This window comes from Dermochelys coriacea, chromosome 12 (assembly GCF_009764565.3).
Source record: "Dermochelys coriacea isolate rDerCor1 chromosome 12, rDerCor1.pri.v4, whole genome shotgun sequence".
Taxonomy (NCBI): domain Eukaryota; kingdom Metazoa; phylum Chordata; order Testudines; family Dermochelyidae; genus Dermochelys; species Dermochelys coriacea.
The window spans coordinates 9184250-9205144 of record NC_050079.1 but is presented as its reverse complement, the minus strand read 5'-3'; the positions used below and the strand labels follow the sequence as shown (position 1 = coordinate 9205144).

Below are 20895 nucleotides of genomic sequence, written 5' to 3'. Positions count from 1 at the left end.
CCTTAATGAAGCTTTAAACAGAAGCACTCCCTCTGTGGCTGGAGGAAATGTTGCATATTAACTGAACACACATGGTTTTAAATTCATATGAATGCCACCAACCAAGAAGGAAGTCTTGTTTTAGTAATTTGTTTGGCGAATATCCCTATCTCATTAAAATATTATAATGTACATTTAAAACTACACACAATAGCCTGTATAATAAGTACTTCATGTTTAATGGTATACCGTTGACTCTAAAGAAAATGAAAGTTTCCTCAAGCAAAACGGCAAGTATGTAGGGAAAAGCCCATGCACTTTAGACAACTAAGAAACTGAGCACAAAACACATTTTTATTTGGCAAACTCACCTTCAGAAAAAACAACCAACCAATCAACCCCCAATGAACAAATGTTTCTCTCCTGTCCATTAAAGCAAGTTTATATATATATAGTTGTCCTAGTTCTGCTTCTTAAAATCCTGGCTACTTTGTATTATGAGAATTTGGTTTAACTCTTCTAGACTTCCTGCTACGATCGAATAGATGCCTCACTAAGAATGAAGATCATTTAAATGGGGTTATTGTGAGTCAGTACTGGTCCTATTTTTTTTTCCCCCAAATTCCATTTTCTCAAATCCTCCACACACTCTTATTTTGCACATGGACATCTCTGGAAGTGAGGGATAAAATATCTAGCCTAACCCCAAGAATGGAGAAAACTCAGAAGCTTCTTATGAGTGCTGGAATCAATAAAGGATGGAATCCAGGAATACAATAAAGGATGAATCAAAGAACACAGAAAGAGAATGCATCCGATGAAGTGAGCTGTAGCTCACGAAAGCTTATGCTCTAATAAATTTGTTAGTCTCTAAGGTGCCACAAATACTCCTTTTCTTTTTGCGAATACAGACTAACATGGCTGCTACTCTGAAAGAAAGAGAACAGTCAGCTAAGGGAACAGTGTGTTCAATAAATGAGCTCCAGGCATTGACAGCAGTCAAAAAAGTTGGGCAAAATTATGGGTTTTAAGTTGTTTTTCTTTTTTATTGATTTAAGTTTTCACATTATGGGAGGAGTTAAACAAGTATTGAATGACAGACATTGAGAATCAACAAGTTAAAGTTTTATAACCATTAAAACACAAGTTGTCAACATCACATGTCAAAATATACTAAGTAAATATTCTTAAATATCAAATTTCAATAAGTTCTCAAGCAATATTACTCTTACTATGCCTATCCGTAAATTTCAATGATCATTGATAGAAATATGTTTTAATTGGTTTGTGTGTGCATTGTGAAATTGACATTGAAAGATAAAAATCCTATTCTTCCAAGCCTAACCAAATCATCATCCCATTATTCAAACTCAAAATCTATTCATGTCTAGCACACACTTATTAACTGCAGAAACGAGAAGGAAACAGGCTCTATTTTGGAACATTTACAGATAATTATGCAGTCCACCAATACCCAGTGAATTTACAAAAGCTCCTAGCCACTGCAGACACAACCACTGAAGAAACACTGCGATAAGCCATAAGGTTTTTAAAAACTAGCTTAGCTACTATTGAGAAAGCAATCATGGCATTTATTCCACTGCCCACAAAAGCAAATGTGTAATCAGCAACATTCAAACCCAATTATTGATCAATCTCTGCATAATCAAGAAGCTTTTGGCTTAAATTTGAGAAAGATCAGTAGTTTACACAACTTACTCTAATCTAATTTAAAAGAATTTTAGAACATTTACAGGTCGAATATTTAATACTTTATAGGGCTTGTAGAATTTGCAAGGCAACAGGAAACGACAGAATAGTGGAAGTCTAGCTCCTCCCATAGCTGAATGGGAGCGAGGGGAGAGGGGAAAGGTACTTGAACTCATACTAGAGTGCGATCCCTAAAACTTGGTCCAGAGCACCATGCTTCATTTCAGCCTCTGGCTAATACATGCAAAAGACTTAAAGACCCCTGCATACCTCTGGCTGCTGGAAGGTACAGAGCGGTCTCTTCTCACCCACACAGGCACAAAAAGCATTTCATGGGTATTGCCACTATTCCCTTAGCCTCTTAACTCTGCCATTCTACCTTCTAGAAGACATTATTTATTGTCATCTTCCTCATGACCAGCTCTAATAGCTGCATACTATTCAAGTAACAGCAGAGCGAAGTGACATGATTTTTGTCAGTTTCACGGCTGAACTTTGGGTTCTGAACCATAGAGAAACTAAAATGAATCATGCCATCTTTACAGCAGGCTTTAATAACCCCCACCTAAAACAAATTCTTCTTAAAACAAGTCTTATTACTCCACTAAGAAGTGATCTGCAATAAATGTGTGCGCACACAGAATATGTTTCAAAGCAGCTTTATAAATATCAGTTAAATTTCACAAAATACTTATTATATCTCTTTACAATTGTACATTTTGCACAATTTACAACAGAATTGTTGACCATCTAAGATTAGAGACCAAAATGTATTTTTGCTGGACCACTAACCCAGATCAGTTTGTTTAACCCTTCTATTTTTAAACAAATGGGCTGTAGGAGGATAATTTAAACACATAAGAGTGAGGAAGAATAGAAGGGAAACTTCTGAATATGTGCAATTGGTATCCAAATGACATTGATCCCACTCGCTCAAAAACTGAAGTGAGATTTTGGGGGGGAGGGTGTGGGGGGTAAGAGAGGGAACTGTTTTATTCATTAAGAAATGCGATTCAAAGGCTCAGATAAATGGCAGGAAATGAGATGTATACTTGAAATGATTATTCCAATCTTATCAAGCTCAGTTTCTTTAAAGAAATTATGCTACTGAAGAGTTTCTACAGTCAAGCAACAGACCACAGTGGGAAAATGCAGCTCCTTCTGACAGAAAAACAGCTTTAAAACATCCTGTTAAAAACCCTAACTTCACTTCCGCTGTCTGAATATCAATAAGACTTCTGTTTTAAAGACAGCAAGATCCCATTAGTACAGGAAGGATTTCATAAACAGAAACCTCCACAATTCAATTATAAACTATAGTCCGGCCCATTCTGAAGAAGGAAAAATATCTGACCACATCTCATTTCATTTCCATTGACTCTTAATGGAAAATTAGTCTGCAAAATGCCCATATTAACTTATTTGTAACATTTAAGGTATACATCTAACAATTATAAAATATATGAATGCACACTGGTACTGAACTACAAAGAAATCTTAAATTTAGTTAAAATTTACAATCCAAATTAATTGCAATTCACAAATATTTAGTCTATTAGAATATCTTACATTTCAGTTGATTAACTTCCTCCCCTCAGCCCTGTAGTGGCTTTAAAGTGATTTTTGTGCTCCTGAGAAGCCTAAATTGAAAGCTTGTAGAGTGCAGTTCTCTATAGACAGAACAGGTACAGAAAAGGGTAGAAAAAACAAGGTTCCATATATCAGTAGTTCTCAACCAGGGGTTTGGGGCCCCTTAGGAGGCCTCAAGCTGGTTTCAGGGGGGCCTCCAAGCAGGGACAGCATTAGACTTGCTGGGGCCCAGGGCAGAAAGTCAAAGTCCCACTGCTTGGGGCTGAAGCCCAGGTCCCTGAGCCCCACCACCTGGGGTTGAAGCTGAAACCTGAGCAATGTAGCTTCCTGGGGGTTCCTGTGGCATGAGGCCCCAGGCTTGCTACCCCCTAACACCACCCTGGCTTTTATATGCAGAAAACCAGTTATTGCAGCACAGGTGGGCCATGGAGTTTTTATAGCATGTTGGGGTGGCTGCAGGGTGGGGGGCGCTCAGAAAGAAAAAGGTTGAGAACCCGTGCCATATATCACCCTTAATCGTGGTTTGGAAGGGTGATGTAAGGCACCCTCTCCTGGAGGAACCACTGTCAGGGTTGACAGTGTAGATTCACTAATCATGTTCACACAGTACTTCTCTTTTGTACAGGTGATGCCAAGTAGCATGTCAATTTGTGCCAGATGGGTAGGGGTTTTCTGTTACATCACACCTTGTCCACTAGAAACAGGATGTGATAGGGTGTCACAAAGTTGTTTCAGAAAGACTACTGAACAGCCAACACTAACTGCTGGTCAGAATTTGGGCCAGAACTTCAACTGGTGACTCAGTGAAAGGCTCAGTACCCCACAACCAATACACAGCTAAGGTGTTTTAATTTTGTAATAACCTAATCAAATCTCTACAGAGTCACACACCTGTACTTGTCCATTTGCTTGGCTGAACCATGTCACCTCAAGAGCAGCATTTTCTTTGTTTCTCCTAAATTCTATGAGTAGGCTAGTTGTAACCAGCCTATCTTCTTGTAAATGTGATGAAACTGCAAAGTATTCGTGGGAGATGCACCGCACTGAGACCAGCATCACTTAATGGATACTGCTGGGAGCATTGTTGAACTGATGATCTCAGTCTTTGGTACAAATGCCAATTCAGTGTAAGCTGAACTCCATGGAGGAGTACCTGTTTATTTGAATTTGGTCTTCTGAGATGCCACATGACTACAGGTGTACTAGTGGCTATATGAGTATACCATGAACTTAGTTCAGCTGAAAGCAATAATTAGGGGATAAATAAATGTTTATATGGATAAAATGGAAGCAAAAAATAAAAGGGTAAATGGAAAAACCCTACCACCACCAAACATCCACACAAACTGCAATAATGCAGGATCTGATCTCAGCCATTTTTAGCATATGACCCAATTTGGAACAAAGTAGAGAAGAGAGGTCACATTTGGATCACTGGATCACTCTTGAAAATGCCCAATATATTTCAAAATATTAAAATATTCTCTATTTACAAACAGTTTGACCATTGAAATACAGAAATAGTCTTGTACTGCAAAAGTGTGTTAAAGTTGGCATATAAACACGATGTAAAAATAAAAGGATTTGTTAACCTAAGTAATTGTAAGAATAGGTTAGAATCTATCCTAATGACTTTTTTTTTTTTTTTTACCTTAAGTCTCTGATTGAAAGCATCAAACAGCAGTTTGATTCCGTCCTGAGTCAGGTTAAGGATGAGGTCATGGCTAAGAGGAGACTGTAAAACAAAAACAGTAGAATCATTTAGATAAAAAGCTGATTATTGCCACATATACAAAAACCAAAGAAAAATATTTTTCCCAAATGGTCAATTCAATTGGCATGGCAACCAATTGTTTTGTTCTATGTATATGCCTAAACCAAAGTACATGTGGCAAACCCCCTTCAGTTTTCCTATTGAATGAAACAGAAGTGTTGTTGATAAGTTCACACCTTGCATGAATTCACAACCAAGTAGGAATATAGCTTTCTTGCTGCTTTTACAGATGGAAAAAGGGCAACTGAAACTGACATTTCAGGCTTAGAGTGAAAAATTGGAACACATCATGTAGGAGAGTTCGTTGCACTAAGCACTGGTAGGCCCATCTTGTGAAGAGAAAACTGAAGAGCCTCTCCTCAGCAATGATTACATATTATACTTAAGAAAGTGGTATGCACTTCAAATATCAAAGAATACCATAATCAATCTGGGTAAGGTTCTAAATGGAATATTTCAGACCCTTATGCTGCAAATTTAGGTTTTCTTAGTTATTGTGAGTCATAATAACTAGGGGCCTAAACAAAAGCCCACTGAAGTGAACAGATTAGACTGGGTTCAATGAGTTTTGGATCAGACTCTAAGGCAATTTTGCCTTAGATAATAATGCCTCTATTTTCAGAGGCATACCTTGGTAGCAGTTCTCTACTGCCAACAGAGTCCAGGCATACTCAGTAAGTTGCCTCTAGCACAGTCAGTCTGACCACATACCCCCCATTCCCCCCCCCACACACACACACTGAAACCCACCTTTCCAACTTTTCCCTGCAGGGGAAAAGGTTGGCAGATAGGCAAAGGCAGCCAACACCACTAGAATTCACAACCTAAGATAATGCACAGCACCGTAAGTCTTGCTGTGAATCCTGCCCCTCTGGAGGAACTCAAATGTGGGGACAGTACTATAAGAAGTTGACCTAACATGAACAGATTGTAATGGCAGCAGAAGGGAGAGCTATATTCACAGCATATCTATGATTTTTAGTCAGATTCAATAATTAAAGTAAGCCAACTGTACAGGCCTCCAGGTGAGAGAAATCAATACTATTTTTGTAAAATATAAGTAATGTTTTCTATACATCAGAATTTTATAGTTTTAAAGACAGATTTCTCATGAACAACTGAGAATAGATGCTTTATGCCACTGAAAAACTTCAGGGAAGCACTTTCATTGCTATGCCTGATTGATATCTTGTAATCTAACCTGAAAACTGCCATAGGTCCACAACTGAATAGAGCGAATCCTGGACCTCAGAACAAGGTGATTTTAAATCCTTTCGCCTATTTAATCCAGGCTCCTATCTAATCCACTTTTTAAATAAAAGAAAGTCGAAGGTGCAAAATAAAAGCGGTTTATTCCATGATTGTTTTGTAGTTAGGCCAAAGGTGGTTTGAAATATTGTATGTACTGTACATTTTCCCTGTGATTTGTTTTAACTGCTACTATAACAATATACAAAAGTACTTTCTCCAGAAATGCCACAGAGGATTTGTTTTCCTTTATGGAAAGTACATTTGGAGGCCTTTAATCAACTGACAATGCTCCTTTAACTATGAGAAGGGGAAATGGTAAATACTTTAGCATGAGAGGGGGGAGAGACAGACTCAGGAATGCAATCAAACTCCAACAGCAAGCATTCTTGCTTTTCAGTCCTCAAATGATAATAAACATAGAAATATCTTTATAGTATCATGTTTCCTGAGGGAAAATTTTTGACAGGTACAGTACCAAAGATAAAGATATTTTGAGCTTTGGGAATGGTGCTAAACACATTTGTGTTTAGATTATAACCACTCCATACAAAGCATCTCATCCACCCTTACAGAAAACCAGTTAAGTTCTACCCAAGCAATAAGGTAGCTAGCAGAAAGTAAACATGCAAATGTGCAATGTTGTCTAGAATTAGGAGGTACTTAAGCATGTCATACATCAAGAGAATGACTCTAATGCTGGCACCAACAGTCCTTTCTGATGCCTTAGAAAATTAATTCAGAGAGCTTATGCACACAGTTAAGAACATCCACTGTGTTATGATGAAGACATACTAAATAACTTTCCTGAATATATGTGATGGGGTCTGCATTATACTGATTTTAGTAGCTCATATCCAGGAGATTAAGCAAATTGAGTTCTAAGGTTCTAGGCAGGATGTTTAAAAATTTAATTCAGGATTAGTGTGAAAGTTGAAAACATTATTAACGAAGGAAAACAAAGATCTGAGAGAAGGCTTGGTAATTACCACAGCCTGCAGCTCATCTTCCCTTCTGGCAGATTTTATGGCCAGGAGAAAGAAACTTGGGAGACACAAGTTAAATTAATGTGATTTTCAGTACTCTAAGTTTCATTTTGAGTACTAAAAAATCACACTAAGTATGACAGAAAATCCCAGAAGGTGGTTGGGATGAACCCTTCCCAAAAGGAGGGGATGCCTATACAATACCACTCCACATAAGTCTATGGGAAATGGAAGATATTACTATATTCTGACGATATAAGATGGAGGGGGAGATTTATAAAGGCACAAATGGGAGTAGGGGCCCAGCTCCCACTGACAGTTTAGAAATAAAGATATTAAATATCCATAGATCAAAATTCACCAGCAATAAAATCCGAGAATTAAGCTTTTTCCTCAATTTACAGTTTCAGAGACAGGTTCATAAAGCTTTCCTGCTGCATTTCAGGCTTCCCAAGTATGTTAAGATCAGATCCTTAATATGAACAATGCTGGCTGAATTTGAGAAGTCTTTTTAGATAAGTTTTTAAAGAATTAACACATGCTCTTGGAGTTTCAGGATAGCAGTCCAGATCAGGGGTGGACCTGGGGCTCCGGAGCCACATGGGGCTCTTCAGAAGTTAATATGCGGCTCCTTGTATAGACGCCAACTCTGGGGCTGGAGCTACAGACGCCAACTTTCCAATGTTGGGGGGTACTCACTGCTCAACCCCTGGCTCTGCCAAAAGCCCTGCCCCCACTCCACCCCTTCCCACCCCCTCCACTGAGCCTGTCATGCCCACACTCCTCCCCGAGCCAGCCTCCTGCATGCCATGAAACGCTGATCAGGAGGTGCAGGGAAGGAGGGTAATCCGCAGGGGTGAACTGCCAGTGGGTGGGAGGCACTGGGAGCTGGGGGGGAAGAGATGATGGAGGGTCTGCTGACATATTACTGTGGCTCTTTGGCAATGTACATTTGTAAATTCTGGCTCCTTCTCAGGCTCAGGTTGGCCACCCCTGGCCTAGATGATCAAATATTTTAAACTATTATGTTCTGTTGTTTAAACATACGTTTTAAAAAAGGTCATGGGGAAGATGAGTTATTCTTAATGTTTAAATTGAACACAACTCTTTTTGACCAGACAATATAAAAGGGACACTTCATTAAGGCCCTGAAACCAATCTGCACCAGCAGATCCCGGCACCCATGATGCCCCACTGAAATCAATGAGGATCTGCCCCAAGACAAGGTTGAGTCCACATGCAGTCAGTTGTAGGGCTTAGTATGGAGTGGTTATAATCTAAACCCATGTGTTTAGCACCACTCCCAATGCTCAAAATATCTTTATCTTTGGTACTGTACCTATCAAACATTTTCCCTCAGGCAACATGATACTATAAAGACATTTCTATATTTATGATAATTTGAGGAGTGAAGATGAACAAAGGTCTTTGAGGAAAGATCCCTGGTCAGTCTCAGGATAAGCTTTCTAAAATCACAAAGCTCAAGCTTCTATTACACCACATCATAGAATGAAACAAGGATCACATTATTCTTCTAAATAAACCAGAAGGTATTCTGCAGTGCACTGCACTGTACTGCCTGGGGTTGAGAAAATGTGGGACACAAACTAATGCTGTTACTAACCACGGTCATACAGACGGTCTAGTGTATTATTTGGAATGGGCTACATTTCTAATTTGCAAAATCAATATATCGCCATTATGAAAGCCATAAATCTATATTAGGTAGAAAGGAAAAGAAGGATAAAAGTCATTTAATTAATGAGATATGCATCTGGCAGTAAACCAAAGAGTCAGGATTCTTCCTTGATTATTTTTGTACTCATATATCAGAGGATCTCTTGCTCAGTCTTTAGATTATTTATACAAATTCAAATTGTAACAGATTTAGTTAAGGACAATGTGAAAAAGTCTTCTAATCTCCTGCTTCTTAAAAACAACAGGACACATAACAAGCTTATTGTAGCTGAGAACTGGCAACTCATATGTATTTTCAGGGTATTTGGTATCCCCACCTCCCTTCCTCACACTCCCCCCAGAACTAGAGAAGTTCAAAAACGTATTTTATTGCACCTAGTTAATAGATTTGCCTCCAGCACACTATAGCATACAAAGCAGGAGGGACATCAAAAGCATAGGAACTAATGTAACACTGGATAACGTTTAAATCATGCAAAAGCATGATTAAGACATCTAGGTGTTTTAAATTACTGCATCTGCTTTTGCAAGCAGAACTGCTGATGCACAGAAGAGCAGGAGCAGCATTTCCAATGGGCTCATCATCATTGCATCAGACAGGAATGGAGAAAGTGAGAAGCATCTCACCATTACAAAATATTACAACACTTGACAGAAACAATGCAAAAAGACCGGATGATCACTGCCCAGCTATTTAAAGAGCAGAGCTGCAGAAGTCCTTTCCTATACTATAAAAACTAAACTTAGTTTCAAAACCGCCATTACTTGTTTAAATCCTTTTATACCAATAGAGCCAGAACTACTCAGTATAGCAACGTTAGCAATAAACTCCCCTTTCTCAACACACTATTTTCCAGAGCTCCCCATCCTACTAAAACATGTCAACATAAAAAAGTAGCATTCACCAAAGAAAGAATGATTGGTGCCTGAAAATTCCAAGCTATAGCAATATCATGCCATAACAACGAATCCTAGGAGCTGATAAAATATTTTGATTACCCTCCACAAAGAGTTATTCAAAAAAACGCACAATATTTAACTAGCCACTTTTAAAAGCCACACACTTCAGGATGAGTGATATTAGACAACAGCCACAACACGTGGCTGAACAATACGCAGCGTGTAACATTACACAACATTGACACACCTTCGTATCTTATTGCTTAGTTATCACAAAATTATTACTTTAACAACCTGGCCTGGTCATTCTCTACTCACCTGCTCACTGTAGAGAACCTGGACGTTTTTGATAATACGACAGTGTTTCTGAAGAATTGCTACAGCTTGAGCCAATGGCATTCCTGTAAATAAACACAAGTCATATTTCTCTAATTTGTCCACACAGATAATAAATTTGGCCAACAGGCAGGTTAAAGGTGAGGTAAAATTGGATCATCACCTAAAAGTAGTAAGTTGCAACATAAGGATTTGCAAACAATAACAAAAGCCTACTTCACTTGTGACCTCAGCAGTGTTTCTGGAACAGAAAGGTCTGTGCTTATCCACCAAGCAATAAAGTTTTTTTACTCAAAAAATACAGACCGATTATCTCCAACAAAGGCAAAATAAAAAGCCAAATTTTATGCAGTCCATGTTTTTATTACATGTGTACAGCAGCTTTCTATATGAATCATCTTTATTGGTGGATTTAATTCACCAATAATGTGTCTAAGGGCCTGATCTAAAGCCCATTACACACTATTATTTCTAAAATAAACTCTTTTTGCAGAGTCAAGTAAGGTATGCAAGTTAAGGTAAGTATGTGGTTTAATGGTAAGAGTCTGCTGCAATTCAGTTTCTAACAAAGCTCATTATAGACTTTAAACTAAATAATCTCTTGTTTTCGCAGTTGATGTTACATAGCCGATACTACATAGAGAATAGTGTAGCGTCGGCTCCCCTTCAGCAATGTGGTCAAAACTTTTGTTCTATCTTTTAATGAAATGTGATCATGTGTAAACAAGATGTACATATATTCCTGGTTCCAATATCACAATTTGGCAGCTAAAAAAAGGTTATAAACCCATATAGAAATGTAATTGATTGCTACATGTCAATTTAGCTTTTATAGTTCTGATTTGTTATTTATTTTAGCTCCTTGTCTCTTTCTAAATTATTTTGTTATTTCTAATTTTTAAATTTTAAATAAAGCAAAGTGTCCCTATTCAGGAAAATATACCATGGTATGTGTTATTTTGGTCAGATTATCTCTTATACTATAATAGGGCCCCAGTAGCTTGCCGTGATCGTATAGTGGTTAGTACTCTGTGTTGTGGCCGCAGGAACCTCGGTTCAAATCCAAGTCACAGCATTGCTTTGATGGTGATATCACGGCATTTGGGCACAGATAGCTTTTAGGGGGAGGGATAGCTCAGTGGTTTGAGCACTGGCCTGCTAAACCCAGGATTGTGAGTTCAATCCTTGAGGGGGCCATTTAGGGATCTGGGAGCAAAAATTGGGGATTGGCCCTGCTTTGAGCAGGGGGTTGGACTAGATGACTTCCTGAGGTCCCTTCCAACCCTGAGATTCTATGAAATGTAAATTTTTAATTGACAGATATAAGTTACATCTTAAATTTAAGTAAGGCACTATTCTCTGTATAGAATCAGCTATGTAACATCAACCCCTAAAACAAGAGATGAGAACTTTTCTATATTAGAAAAAAAGCTATATTTACAGTAGAACCTCAGAATTATGAGCACCTCAGGAATGGAGGTTGTTCGTAACTCTGAAATGTTTGTAACTCTGAACAAAAGGTTATGGTTGTTCTTTCAAAAGCTATAGCTGAACATTGACTTAACTTTGAAACTCCACTATGCAGAAGAAAAATTGTACTTTTAATCAGCTTAATTTAAATGAAACAATCACAGAAACAGTTTCCTTACATTGTCAAACCTTTTTTCAAAAACTTTCCCTTTATTTTTTTAGTAGTTTACATTTAAAACAGTACTTTAATGCATTTGCCCTTTTTTTCCCCCCTCTGTCTCTGCTGCTCCTGATTGTGTACTTGCAGTTCCAAATGAGGTGTGCGGTTGACCGGTCAGTTTGTAACTCCGGTGTTCGTAACTCTGAAGTTCTACTGTAATTTGTTGCCAGGACAGTTCCACCATAGCAATAGTGGAAGCTGTAGCAGAGATGTGATGCAGACATTTTTACCACCATGCTGTCAAACCCTTTGTCTCAGTCCTCTCCCCACTGCTGCTTTCATTGGTGGAGAATTATGGATGCAAGATTTTCCAGAATAGGCAAATTTGAAGATGACTGATCAAACATAAGTACTGGATATAAAGTTGTTCCCAGGAGTACGTCAGTGAGAAGAACAAATTTCTTCATAAATGACAGATTTTACTCCCAGGAGATAAAGAAATACTCACTCACTTTTAAATTATTTTAAATAAGAAAAGACAAGCTGACCCACAGTGGCAGTGCTCTCAGCTGCTGTGTGGGATATTCAGATTGAACTCCAATCTTCATGCTCTCTCCTATGATCATCAGAGGCTGGGTGTGCTAAAGAGGCTGCATAATCAGTCCTTGCATTGAACAAATAAGGTTTTCCAACACTTAATGCACAAAAAATTAGTAAGTTATATGGGGGGTAGAGTGGGAAGAAGTTTCTAAGACCCACCTCTGTGTGTGGGGAGGTGAGGTGCGGGGAGGGAAAGCAAAGATAACAAGCGGAAATAGACACTGAGGTCAATGTAGGAAAAGATGCACCATGATTGATAGAAAATACATGAGTGAAACTAAGAAGGGAAAGGAAGTATAACAAAAGCAAGAGAAATGTAAGTGATTTTTTTTTTAAGTATATCAAATAAAAAGTTGATGACAATATGGTACTTTTATATGCAGTACATGCAGGAACAGAATCCACACTCTTGTGTACACCAGGAAAATTGTGTAGAAATCTCACACTAATCATCTCTACTATGGTTTAACACTCAGAGCCCAAGTCATCAGCCTTTCAAGAACCACGTAATCTAATTTTGCCCAGAACAGGTATAGACAACATGGTGCTCAAAATATCAGGAGCAGCCAGCAATCCATTCACAGTAGGGGTCCCAACATTGCTCCAACTGGTGGAACCAAAATAATTTTTAGCAACAGTGGGAAATTTGACAAGATATCCCCAAAGCAGATAGAGCTTAAGTGTCTTGACTGCCAGTTAGTCCCCTACTCTAATCTACCTGGCCACACTAATTATATATTACACATTCATATGTCAGAGCTATGTTTAAACTAGGAACTATAACTATGAATTTCCTGTTGTGTCTGCATGTATATGTAATCTCAACTTTAAAGTGGCATTAGCAGGTTTGTTTGCATTTTATTTCCTTGTGCTTGTTTGTTTTTATAAAGGAAAGAAAAACAATGAGTGCCCACACACCGAAATAAACCTGTGCAGTGTTGATAACTATTTTCAAGTAGCTTTTATTGAACTTCAGATAATACAAACACAAAAAGATCAGTTAAGTTATGCAGGGCTGAACCAGCAATGAGCTCGCTATACCAACATGTTATTTAGTATAGCAAGAGCACTGATATCTAAGCTCCAACAAGGAGAGTCTTAGTCAGAATACGTAGCAAGTAACCTGAAGATGACAGCCATGTATTTACTTCATGATAAGATTCAAATCGTTGCACACTGAATTAAATGCACGACAAGTTTATTTTTGTATTTTCAGGTATACAATACATCAGTGGTCACCAACTGGTCGATCCTAGAGGATCTCCCAGTCGATCCTAGAGGATCTCCAGTAGTGCAGCAGGGCAGCCGCTAAGGCAGGCTCCCTGCCTGCCCCAGCCCCATGCCATTCTCGGAAGCGGCCAGCACGGCCCCAGGCTGGGGACACAGGTCTCCCTCCGCGCGCTGCTCCTGCCTGCAAGTACCGTCCCCGCAGCTCCCACTTGCCAGGAAAAGGGAGCTGTGGGGGCGGTGCTTGCAGAGAGGGGCAGCACGCAGAACCATGTGTCATCCCACACACCCCCAGGGGTGCGCGGGCCCCTTCCGGGAGCGGCGTGGGGCCAGGGTAAGCAGGGAGCATGCCTTAGCCTTGCTGCAATGCCAAATGGGAGCCGCTCAAGGTAAGTACTGCCCGGTGAGAGGCTGCACCCCAAGCCCCAGCCCTGAGCGCTGGCCTGGAGCCAGCAGCCCATACCCCCTCCTGAACCTCAACACTCTGCCCCAGCCCAGAGCTCCCTCCTGCACCCAAACTCCCTCCCAGAGCTTGCACCCCTCACCCCCTCCTATACCCCAAACGCCCTGCCCCAGGCTCAGCCCAGAGCCTGCTCCCACACTGCGAACCCGTCGGCCCCAGTCCAGAGCCCACACCCCATCCTGAACCCCAACCACCTACCCCAGCCCGGTGAAAGTGAGTGAGGGTGCGGGAGAGCAAGTGACAGAGAGCGGAGGGGATGGAGTGAGCGTGACTGGGCTTTGGGGAAGGGTCGGGGTAGATCCTGGGTTGCCCTTAAATTCAAAAAGTGATCTTGGGCATAAAAAAGTTGGAGACCACTGCAATTCATGTAACCACCCTGAACTGTGTGTGTAAATGCATTTATTTCAGTGATTATTTGGATATATAAATATTCTGTTAATCAAATTAGTTGTACAATTAAAATAGTAAATGGTGAAATACTGCACAAGCTGCTAGTTTTCAGATGTAGGAATCTGAGCCTTGCAAACTGAAAGCTAAGTATATGCCAAATCTTTGAGCTTTTCAAGGTTCACAAACTGCAAAGAATTACTCACTTTATGCAATGTAGGTCTATTCACAACTCATAAAATTAAACATACGCACAAGTCTTTGCCAAATTAGAGCCAAAATGAATTAGCTTTTGACTTAGTAGAGCAAAAAACAAATACTGTTTACATCTTTTCTTCCCCTCACCCCATATACTAGTGACTTCAAATGGTCAAGCAGAATTTTATGAAACTTTATAAAAAAGAACTTCACTCTCTGAATTAAGAATAAGTATGGAAAATGTCAGCTTTCAAGAACAGTTCAGAAAGACAGTGTATTGAGAGGCAATTGTGGTTTTGAACAGGCTTAACTGCACTGCTGCTACCATAACCATAATATATACATTTGAGAGCTGCTTACCGAAAAGACAATTGCCTAATATAGGCACGAAACCAAAACCTTTTCCGCTTATCAGTTCATGTCTGAAACAACAGCTTCTGCACTGTTTAGATTAAAAATGGTGCCGAAAACGCAGGCTCCCATCTGCAGCTCTCTCTTTACCAGTACTCCCACCATTGTTACCCCAGCGGTTCAGAACCAGCAATATTGGGAAATTACAGGCAAAACAGTATGTGCAGAAATTCCTAATTCTCCCCCCCACCCCCCGTAGAATAACCTCATAACTGCTTTACAATTAGGACAAACTGTAGTAATGTTTAAATGCTGATCGCTTATTATTAAAATATAGGTTTGAAGAATAAATCATTTGTAGGAGGACCCATAACATATAAAAATCTACTGCTACACTTAAGTGTCTCGGATTAGTTCTGAACACCATCAACTAAATTTGGATTGGTTGTAAGAGTTCTAGCAACTAGAGGCTTTGGAGGAATTATGAATATAAGGAAACGCAGATGATAAATAAAACATGAGTCAGTCTAAGAGCATCCTTAAAAACAAACATGAAGTATTCTTACATATATACATTAATATTCTCAGTACTATGTAAAAGTTAGCATTACTTTGCCTTTTTAAAATAACTGCCAAAAACAAAGGAGACAAAAAAAAAAGTCTTGAGGAATTCCATCTTCAGTAATTCAAAATAATGCTAGAAGCACTAGGGAAACCTCTGGCCATCACTATTACAGCATGGAAAAATGTGATGACAAGGCAAGTGCCAAGCACAGGACTTACCCAAGGTGAATTCCCATTGTTCATTCCCAAGAGATCGCTCGGGAACCACTTCCAGATCTAGCATTGGCTCTGCCAGAGTATCGGCCCAGTAGTCACACCGCAGATCACAACGTTACTGCAGCTGGACCTGTGCTGCAGCACGACAAAAAACACCTAATTTACAATCCTCATCTGACTCTCAGGGAACAACCCAAAACAACATGCAATTATCCCCCTTCAAACTCTATGGAGAAATCACTGCTCATGGCTGGCTTTGTGATCTTATTCCATTCCCTCCCTTGTCAGTTGTCACCAGACCCCATGCAAGTCTAGCTAAGGCCTGGTCTACACCTAAAACTTAGATCGACTTAGCTACATCAATCAGGGCTGTGAAAAACTGTGCCCCAGCAATGCAGTTAGGTCAACCTAACCTCCCTTGTAGAGGCAGCTAGGTTGATGGAATTATTCTGTCTCTTTAGTTATTGCCTCTCCGGGCAAGTCTACACTACAAAATTAAGTTGATCGGTTACATCAACATACAGCCACTGCAGTAATTGAATCGGTTTTATACTCATCAGTGGCACATGTCTTCACCAGAAGCGCTTGCACCAATTTAGCTGCCAGCGTGGGACGTTGTGGGATGGTTTCTGATAGTCGATGTAAGCAACAGTGTCTACACAGAAGCTGTATCGACCCAACTACAGTGACTTAATCATTACGCCTCCCATGGAGGTGGAGTTATTAAGTCAGTGTAGTGGGTGAGTTATATCGGTGGGAGTTACATTTTAGTGTAGACGCGCAGAGTTAGTTTGACCTAAACTGCCTTACGGTAGCCTAACTGTGTAGTGTCAAACATGCCTCAGAGAGGTGGATTACCTATATCCACAGAAAAGCCCCTTCCACTGACAGGAAGCATCTACACTGCAGCACTATAATGTAGACATACCCTTAGATCGAAAGCTTTTGGGGATAGGACTGTTTGGACAGTATTTTTATTTCCCTAGAGTGCCTTACATACCTATGACACTTTTTAAGCTATTAAATAACAGATACTACAACGACGTTCATAAGAAATTCACAGATAAAAGCCGCTGGAAAAGAGATGAGAAAAGCTGGGCTGTCTCATTCCTTCTGGTTTTGCTGCAAGGATGAGAAGAAATCCATCGCTGAATCGTAGCCAGCCCACAGGGCTCCCACAGACTGCAAGCCCCCAGTTTTAAGGCTACCCCGCTGATCCTTCTGCGGGCCCCATCCCCAGGGTCCTTCCTGGCACCCTCCACTCCCCTGGTGGGCCCTTGCCCCTGGAGAACAGCCTTCCCCCAGGTCTTCACGGGGCGCCCCGAAAGCAGGGCCACGACCCACCACCCCCTATTACACGGACAGCGCTTTGGGGCTAGGACTGTCTGTACGGTGCCCAGCCGGCTTAGGGCTTTTGGGGCTACCGCCGCAGAAGCGTCGGCCGGACACACAGTCACCCCGCGGCCTTCGCCAGATCCCTCCCTCCACGCCAGCCCCCTCCCGGGCCTCACCGCCCGCTATAGCGGCGCCCGGGAGACCCTCACACCGGGGCCAAGACCCTGGGGACAGCGGCTCAGGGGCCCCCCGCCCGCAGGCGCAGCGAGAAGCAGCTCCCGGCCGCCGCGCTCAGCCCGCTCCGGGAAAGGGGGGGGACGGGGATGAGGCGGGCCCCCCCCCCGGCCCGCAGCTGTGTGCGCAAGGGGTAGAGGGCGCCCCCCGCCGGGGCAGTAACACTTCCTCCCTCCCGCTCCGAAGAGCCGCGACTCACCTCACTTGCGGCTGCTGAAAAAGGCCTTTGCAACGGCCGTCAGGCGAGACCGCCCCGGGTGGGCGGGGCCGGGGGCGAGGGGGCTGGGGCCTGTGCGCGCGCGGGCGAGAGGCGCGAGGCCGCGGCTTAGAGCCCGCCTCTGGAGCTGGGGAGCTCTGGGTGCGAGTCCCGCCTGTGCCACAGATGTCCTGTGGAGCCTTGGCCAACTCACCTAGCCTAGGCACCCACTGGGGGCTGTGCCCCCAAACCAAGGGAACCACTAGGGGCAGGAGCAGGCAAGGCTGGGATAAGGGGAGGGAGGTGGGGCAAAAGAGGCAGGGACAAGGGGAAACAAGGCGTTGTGGGGCTAACAGAGAAAGGGGGCCTGACCCCTCCAATATCAGCAGGTGAGAGGGGGAACCATGTCCCCTCTTAGGGGATGGTTGGACCAAGGAGGGTGTCATGGCAGTATGGTAGGGGACTGGGGACAGCACCTCATTTTAGCATGGTCAGCTCCCCAGCTGTTAAAAATCAGGGTTCTGCCCCCCCCCAAATCCTGAGATTGCCTGATTTTTAAACCAATATATCTCTTTACTTGCCTTCTGGGTTTTGGGACTTTGGGGTGCACTTGGGTCACATTTTCAAGCTTTCCTCAGCAGCCGGAAAGGCTAGAAACCTACGTTGTGTTAAAATGAAAGTTGAGAGGCTCCTGTGCTCTCTGCTGTGCAGCACTCAGGGCTTTAAGAAAAACAGAAACAAAAAATATCAGGAGACTTGTGATTTTGGCACCCCTGTCGTTCTTCCAAACCGAGCAGATTGCTGGAGCTGCCCTTTATTTTAACAGAAGAGGAGGATGGAGGCAGTGAGCCCCAGCAAGCAATGATCCAGCTTCAGGGAAGCCGAAGATTTCATAGTTAGAGTTGTTTCTGAGATCATCTTTAGCCAGGCTTGTTCCAATGTTACTGCTCCCTTAGGCTATGGCTACGCTGTGTCCAGGAGCGAGCCTCCCAGCCTGAGGTCACAGACTTGGGTTAGTGTGCTAAATATAGCTGTGTAGATGTTGTAGCATGGGGGAGATCGGAGACCAAGCTCCAGTCCAAGTTGTGTTAGTTATCTTGTGTTAGCTAATAGGAGGTAAGAACACATCTTTTTTCCTAATGTGGGTGAACACTAGATTGGTTTAAGATTATGCATGTAGTTAAACCTGTGTAACTATGACTGTGTTTAGGAAAAAGGTGGGTTTTAATGATGAGAGAGCCAACCTGTGATGGCTAAAATTGTAAAATCCTAGCATAGACAGGGAAAGGTGAGTTGTACTTAGATGTAGCTGGTTGAGAAGAACCCTAGGCTCCCAACTTCCTCCTAAATTGGAGGAGGTCTTCTGAGGACCCTTGTTATCAGCTCACTTTAACATGCACAAATAGACCAAGGCAACAGACAAGGATTGCAGGCTGTGTGCTGATAGAAGCCCTATGGAAAGGAGAGTATCATGATATTATTCCCTGTACTTCAGGGGTCAAACCTCACCAGCAGATTGATCTCCAACCTTCACAAGCTCTTTCTGAAACAGCAAAATCTAGAAGAACCAAATAAACAAGGTTTCATTCTATCTTTTCAAAGTCAGTGCAAGGTGAAAACAAAACAGTTCTACAGCTTCGTCTACTTCTGTATCTGCGCTACAGAATGTGTTTATAAAAATCAAATGGATTTCAGGGACTAATCCTGCACTAACAGGGAGATGGACTAATTAACCTAATACTGTAGGTCTTTTCCACCTCTTAATTTGCATGATTTTGTGACATCATAAACCATTCCACAAAGTAATATGCATCTTTTCTTACCATTCCAAAAACGTATTTTTTTTATACAGCTTCTCTGGAGAAAATACCCTGGATGTTGTGCTTGCTGACCTCATGTTGACCAGAATTTCAGATGCCCAGAGGCAGGACTTTTAAAATGCTCTTTGATGTGCATATAGGGTAGTAAAGACATGCTTTTGAAGAGAGGTTTTTATTTTAATTCTTCTGGCAGTACTTAAAATGAGAGGAGCTGAGCTCTAGATTTTTTCCTAGCAGATGGTACGTAGCAGCAGTTAAAACAAACAAACAAACAAAAAAACCCTAGCTCCTTTGAAATAAAGTGTAGATATTATATAATTTAAATCTCTGGGCTGTTCTGAGAATTTTCTTTCAGAGTTTTAGTCTAAAATCAAAACTTTGATAAAAGTGTTAAAAGCAGCTGACATTTCAACTGTGATCAGCTGACTACCAGTGGTTCAGGGAGCTTTTGCAGGCTGTCCACCTAGCTGGTAGGTCATACTGACTTTTCCTTGTTTCTAGCAATACTACATATATCAGGTTCATCACTGCAAGAGAAAAGCAGTTGGAAGTGGGTGGATCTAGGTGCTATTAATACAGGAGATTCCCCGAGACAGAGTAATCCACAGGGGAGGAGCTGCTAGTGGAAGAAGAATGTCTAAGAGGAGAAGGAACCCAGGCCACATATCCAGGGTTAGCAGGAAAGAAGGGAACCAGGCAGCATGCATGGGGGAGGGAGGACAAGGTGGCAAGGGGCGAGAGGAACAACACAGATTTAAACGGGCTGAATAGGCAATTCAGGTTCAGTAAGATTATACATTATATTGCTTGGAGTACTATCCTCTTGTGAGAGGGAAATGGGTAGGGGAAGATCTATATGCATTTCTTTGAAAATCTATCCCTTATAGATAGTGGTAATTATTGTAATAGGGCTTACTGCATAGGGACGAGTGCTGTCCTTCAGATGAGACATGAAACCACACTCCCTTCTGGGGCTAAGTAGAAGTTAAAGGAATAAAGTGATAACCCCATTGTCTTAGCCAGAGTTTCTTGATAAAACAGGTACTAATGCCCAAGGCTGGAAGTTATTAATATTGAACTCATAATAGCTGTTCCATTTGCTTCCACAGTCCTACACTACCACCAAAACCTCATTAATTTGTAAAGCACTTTGAGAAGTTTTTGCATTAAAGGGTTTGTAGAACACAAATGCTCCATTCTTTTATTCCTTTAAGGAACAATAGGCACGATGAAATTCCTCTTCTTCCTACTGTTGTATCAAAAGTTACTCATAAAACAGATTCTGCTGATGAAACCATAGTCTAGACAACAAATCATTAGATTAGGGTGTCATAAATCATGAAATTTTTCACCAATGGCCACACTAGGATCAAAACATTTGAAAGGGACTCACTGAACCAAGCAAATAAGGAACATATATTGCCCATAAAATAATAATGCTGTAATTCATAAG

At 41.4% G+C, this 20895-nt stretch overlaps 1 protein-coding gene across 20 annotated transcripts in view; it reads right to left on the bottom strand.

Annotated features, from left to right (window-relative positions):
• PHAF1 (phagosome assembly factor 1) overlaps nucleotides 1-17695 on the bottom strand; it is a 47886-nt gene extending 30191 nt beyond the window's left edge. For 5 of the 20 annotated variants that reach the window (XR_006275279.1, XR_005288384.2, XM_038367889.2 and 2 more), the window contains exons 1-4: nucleotides 16858-17318; nucleotides 15861-15992; nucleotides 10204-10286; nucleotides 4931-5014 (exon numbers count right to left, since the gene is read on the bottom strand). Coding sequence is in view for 13 of the 20 variants with exons in the window: in XM_038367889.2 (XP_038223817.1) it covers nucleotides 4931-5014; nucleotides 10204-10286; nucleotides 15861-15924 (231 nt within the window). In the remaining 7 variants the exon portion in view is untranslated. The other 15 variants (XR_006275278.1, XR_006275276.1, XM_043495401.1 and 12 more) reach the window with 14 other exon arrangements.
• Between the last annotated feature and the right edge of the window lie 3200 nt (nucleotides 17696-20895).